General features: G+C 36.0%; 1 protein-coding gene across 1 annotated transcript in view; it reads left to right on the plus strand.

The window, feature by feature from the left end:
* Positions 1–420: 420 nt before the first annotated feature.
* Positions 421–6,294, plus strand: part of MRPL13 (mitochondrial ribosomal protein L13) — a gene marked incomplete at its 5' end in the record, with an annotated part of 18,704 nt that continues 12,830 nt past the window's right edge. Inside the window, one exon of the mRNA XM_008051476.1 lies at positions 421–514. Coding sequence (XP_008049667.1) covers positions 421–514 — 94 coding nt within the window. The remainder of the gene's footprint in view (positions 515–6,294) is intronic.

Consider the following 6,294-nt stretch of genomic DNA (forward strand, 5'->3'; position numbering starts at 1 on the left):
CATACTTTTTTACATCTATGTGCATATTGTTTTCATTTTCTCTGTTGCTTTTAAGGGAAAATCTATGTCAGATATTTGAAAGCACTTAATATAAACATTTTTAGTTATTCTTAATGGGAAGAATAAGAATCACAGTAGTTTCTCTTTAAAAGATGTAATGTTGTTATTGGCATCTTCATTAAATTTCTTTAACCTTCCAGTGTCATGATTTTCCAAGTGGTCAGCCAGCACTTTCTATACTTACATGTTATGTAAGAGAGTAACAGAAGTCTGTTCAAGGATTTTTGATGTTGCACTATGACTTTCTGTTTTTTAATGTGTTGTTTGAGCTTTGATAAGCTTTATAAATAAGAAAGGGCACTTTTTTTTTAAGGTTATAACTTTTCATACAGAATCTTTCTCATTTCTTTTTAAACCCAGGTGACTGTGGGGATCATGTTGTCATAATAAACACAAGACACATTGCATTTTCTGGAAACAAATGGGAACAAAAAGTGTACTCTTCACATACTGGGTAAGATAATGCCACTGTCAAGGAAAATACGTAGTAGAAATGTATTACTTTAAGAATACTTTTGCTCTTATTTAAAATAAAAGAAGATATTTCCAAAAATTGGGATTTAAGATAATACTTGCTGGGCACTGTGGCTTGTGCCTATAATCCTAGCATTTTGGTAGACTGAGGGAGAAGGATCATTTGATCCAGAAGTTTAAGGTTAGCCTGGTCAACAGAGCAAGACTTCGTCTCTACAAAAAGTACAAAAAATTAGCCGGGTGTGGTGTTGTGTGCCTATAGTCCTAGCTACTCGGAGGTTATTGCAGGAGGATCACTTGAGCCCAGGAGTTTGAGGCTGCAATGAGCTATGATTTCATCACTGCACTCCAGCCTGAGTGACAGAGAGATCCTGTCTCTAAAAAATTAAAAAGTTTACTGACCAGACACAGTGGCTCACACCTGTAATCCCAGAACTCTGGGAGGCTGAGGTGGGAGGATTACTTGAGCCCCAGAGTTTGAAACCAGCCTGGGCAACATAGCAAGACCTTTTCTCTATTATATTAAAAGAAAATATTTTACTCATGCTATGTATGTATTTTACATGCACACACTAAAAAACCAATATCAAATATTAGATATTACCTGACAGTATTTGTTCATTCTAGAAACTGTTCATATAATCTCTGATCAAGATTATTCTCATTTTTTAGTCAATCTTCTTTCTGCCTCCTACAGTTTATCTTAACTGCTATGTTTAGAACCATCCTGAATATCTGAGAGTTCGCTCTTCTCTATTTACAGTCTTGTTTGCCAGTGTCTCTCTTAAGTGCATACACTCTCTTAGATATGTCCTGATGGTTTCTAAGTACATTATGACTCCTTCTCCCATCTTTCAGTTGGGCAGTCTTTTGTTGCAATAGAACTTTTCTTCAAGGCCATCTTACTTAATGAGGTTCATCGAGTTTTCTCTCAGCTGAGCTCCGCAGTCTCTTTCAAGCATGCTCCTGTTGAGTCATGTCTCCTCCTTTACTTGTGCTTTAATTCAATTGCAGGACCTTAAATTTACATCACTTAGTTTATCTCCAGCCTTTTAAAATTCTGATTTTGTCATCTCATGTATTAGTTAGCCCACAGCTTCAGGTCATGTGCAAACTTAATTAAGTAAACTGTCTATACTGTCATCCAAGTTAGGGTTAGAAATGTTGATCTTTCGTTTTTGATCAAAACATTCTTTTATTTCCAACTGTACCTCTGCCTTTGATGTTCTCATCTGTTTCATCTCCTGCCCAAGTGCGTTTTAAATGCCTGGAATAACATTGCTGCTTCCTTGAGCCAACATTTGCCCATTCTTCCCCTTAAAACACATTCATGAAATCTTTATTTAACTTAACAAAAATGAATTTGCATCCATCTTTAGTAATTCCTGCTATTGGCAAATTTTTATCTACAAGCTAAGTTCTACAAAATTGACAGGTAATTGGGAAAGAAATATTAAAAGTCAGAATAACATAAATGTGATAAAAGTGTAAAGGAAAGTATGGACACAAAATGCTGCGGTAATTGCAAGAGCAATAATATCTAGTATTACTGCAAACGAAGGAACATAACAGCACGGCCAGTGGTGTGCGGCCAGTGGAACGTCTACATCAGCTGCTAGTGTCCCGTCAGTGCTGTTTTCTGACCAGTAATGCAAGTCAAGCTCCCTTATGCATCATTACTGCCCACTTGCCACTGCTGCTTCACGATCCTTCTTTTATGGCCAACATATTGCTGTTTCTTTTGCCACTGCCTTTGCGTGTGTTGTTCTCCGGACAGCAATGTCATTTCATCCTCTTTCTCTGGAATTCTCCTATTTATCCATTAAAAATTGATTTGGGTGTCACATTTTCCGGGATTCCTTTCCTATTACACGCATCATCACAGGGTTGGTCCCTTTTTGTTTCTGTTGACTCATAATTTATTACTACATCTTGGACATATTCCTTTATTGTACTTATAGCAGCATATTACAATCACATATTCAAAGTGTAACTTTCTGGTTGTAAAATGGTTAGTACATGCTGATTTTAGAAAACACATAAAAGTTTAAGAGGGAACTAAAGTTCACTTCTGATCCCATGACTTAATATTTTAACATATGGTCAGCCTTCCATATCGGTGGGTTCTACATTGTGGATTCAACCAGCCATGGATGCAAATTTTTTTCTTTTAATGACATCTACACTGAAGATGTACAGAGGTTTTTCTTGTCATTACTCTATAAACAATGCAGTATAATGATTTACATAGTATTTACATTGTAGTAGGTATTATAAGTAATCTAGAGATGATTTAAAGTACATAGAAGGTTGTGTGTAGGTTATATGCAATTACTACACCATTTAACATCAAGAATCTGAACACCCTCAGATTTTGTTCTCCGCAGAAGGGCGGAGAACCAGTTCTACACAGAGACAGAGGAACAACTCTGTATATGAGTTCCTATCCTTTTTCATTGAATATAAAATTCTCAAAGAACCTTTTTGTAAGTAATATTTTTGGTCACTATCTAGTAGTATACCGTATGATTTACCATACTTAATCATTGCTCTATTTTTTGAAATGAAAAACTTAACTTTCATAAAGAACTAGAGAACATCTTTATCCACTAATTTTTCCAGTGTATATAGGATTATTTAAAATAAATCTCTGGCCAGGCTCGGTGGCACAACCTGTAATCCCACGCCTTTGGGAGGCTGAGGTGAGTGGATTGCCTGAGCCCACGGGTTCGAGACCCGACTGGGCAGCGAGACCTCATCTCTACAATAAATCAAAAAATCAGCCGGGCGTGGTAGCGCATGCCTGTAATTCTGGCTACTTGGAAGGCCGAGGCGGAAGGATCGCCGGAGCCCAGCAGGTGGAGGCTGCGGTGGCCGGGAGTGGCCACTGCACTCCAGTCTGGGTGACAGAGTGGGACTCCAACTCAAAAATAAATAAATAAAATAAATCTCTGGAAATTAATGAATTTTAGGATCAAAGAAATAGTTATTTCCAAACATTAGTTTACTAATGCTTAGGAGAGCATAAGGATGTTTGTTATTTCCCCCCCAAAAAAAAAATAAAGAATGCTTGTTATCCTAAACCTGTGTGGACACAATCTTGTTTTTTTAAATGATTTGATAGCATTAAGACTGTGCCCTTTGGATATGCAGCTGCATGTTTACATATACATAATAATGTGGCCTCGGTGCTTTCCTCATCATGTTCTGTGAACATTTTATCTATTAAGCATGTTAACACCCTATTTTATTTGTTACTTTTTATAAAATGTTATTTGCTATACTGTAATTGTATATGATTAAATCTGTCTTTTCCCTTGTAATTTCTTCTGTTTTCCAGTCTCAGAAGTTCTTCCTTGTCCAGATTTTCATAAACATTTACTTCTAATTTACTAGGGATTGGTTGAGTTGGGTATGTGTACGCCCTGAACTTTCACATCTAACTCTTTAGACATCTAAAATTCATTGGCATGAGCTAGAGATACAGCTTACTACTAGTTGTATCAACAGGATAGCCTTTTTTTGAGGACAGGATTTTGTCATATTTATATCTGTGTGTCCCCAGCACTTAGCATGATAGACATTTACTAAGTGTTTATTGGGGTAATTTCAATGGAAACCCTTGGCTAGCATTTAAAACAACTTTTCTTTTACTTCATCCAGGCAATCCCTTACTGGAGAAAGAAATGTAGTTTATTTTTTCACTATTAAAACAATCAAATGAATATTGCAATACTCAAGTCATTCTCCTACTCAGAATTTTACATTAGCTTTCCAAATCTTTCAGGATCGAGTTCACACTTCTGAAATATGGAGTAAATGATATTATGCTTTAGAATTTGCCATTCCAGTGTTAAAAATAGAAAAATAATCCTTGGTGTAGAAGCTGTAAAGTATTTTTTTCCCATGGAGAGAAAAAAAATCAGTAATAGAAGTCTAGACAGGCATTTTTTTTCTTCTAAAACTGAAATTCCATGAAACAAATACAAGAATGTGACTTTCAAAATTACCCATTTTTCTCAGCAGACATTTACCTTTAAGTTTTATTCTTAAAACATGGTTTCTTAATTATCTTTAAAATGTTTTCAAAATTTTGGTTTAGCCATGATGAAATTACTGGTGATGAAAATCATTTGAAGTGTTGGAATACCATTATTTCTTGAAATGTGATCACAGTGTAAAGCAGAAATTCTAATTTGATATTTTATTGCATATAATATTTGATTTCAATTTTTTTTTTAATTTGTTATTTTTAAATTTTTTGAGTTGGAGTCTCACTCCATCGTCCAGACTGGAGTACAGTGCCACGTTCCTGGCCACTGCAGCCTCAACCTGCTGGGCTCCGGCGATCCTTCCGCCTCAGCCTTCCAAGTAACTGGAACTACAGGTGCATGCTACCACACCCAACTAATTTTTGATTTGTTGTAGAGACGTGGTCTCACCAAGTTTCCTGGGTGGGTCTCAAACATGCAGGCTCAGGCGATCTACTCGCCTCAGCCTCCCAAAGTGCTGGGATTACAGGCTGAGCCACCGAGCCTGGCCATGGCTTCATTTTACACAGAATAATGATTTTATGTTTAATTCAATTTATTCAAGATTGCATTGTGAATACAAATTATTAATTTTGTTCCCCAAAAAATTTATAATAGTGATCTAATAGTTTTGTTTTCTGTAAATAAATATTTTAAATAAATAAAATATTTTTAAATTTTGTTGAAAGAAATATATGAAAGGAAATCACATTTAAGTTATCGTAGGGTTTTTTGCGAGTCCACACTGGCTTTTCAGTTTTGTTCCCCCTTTCTTGAAAATCATTTGAACTAATCTTTATTTAGGGTAATAAAACCTTATATCTATGTATTAGAATCTGTTTTAACTTTCTTAAATCTTTCTCCAATATTTTCTCATTTGACTCTTAGAAATCTTGTGAGATAGATGGAGCAGATATTATCTGTTTGTTTTTGTTTTTTAATGAATAAAATCATGTAGAGAGATAAAATGAGTTGCCTAATATTATATTGGGATTTATTGACAAAACCCAGATTTCAAACCTGGATCTAAGGTAACTAAGCTGCCTTTAATACTATTCAAAATACATTTTGTAATTGCCAGTTTATTCATTTTATATATGTATAATGTTTGATCTGAACACAATGAAGTATTTTATTAGAGCTAACATATAACACGTGGCCTTCTACCAACTGCTAAGAGGAAACATGATTGTTACCTGTTTAGAGTATGAACTTGACTTCAGAGCCAAGTGGTTTACCAGCATTTTTCCCAGACTCAAGCCCTGGTTTATACAGACAGTTTATCTAATTTAATGAGGAACATGACATATTTCTTTCTTAAGTCAAGCAGTAATAAACTACCCCACAATGAATAAATGAATGAATGACTTAAAATTCAGATAGAAATATTCTTATGCCAATAAATTTTTCCAAGATGTAGAACTTGTTATAAAATGATAGATGACTATTTAAGAGAATTGCATCTCAAATAGCACAGGTGACTAATTTTGAAAAGACTAGTGAGCCGGGCTCGGTGGCTAGCCTGTAATCCCACGCCTTTGGAAAGCTGAGGTGAGTGGATTGCCTGAGCCCACGGGTTTGAGACCCACCTGGGCAGTGAGACCTTCATCTCTACAATAAATGAAAAAATCAGCCGGGCGTGGTAGTGCATGCCTGTAATTCTGGCTACTCGGAAAGGCTGAGGCGGAAGGATCGCTGGAGCCCAGCATGCGAGGCTGCGGTGGCCGGG

The sequence above is a fragment of the Carlito syrichta genome, unplaced genomic scaffold (assembly GCF_000164805.1).
Source record: "Carlito syrichta isolate Samal-C Ts95f unplaced genomic scaffold, Tarsius_syrichta-2.0.1 Scaffold176043, whole genome shotgun sequence".
In the NCBI taxonomy this organism is placed as follows: Eukaryota; Metazoa; Chordata; class Mammalia; order Primates; family Tarsiidae; genus Carlito; species Carlito syrichta.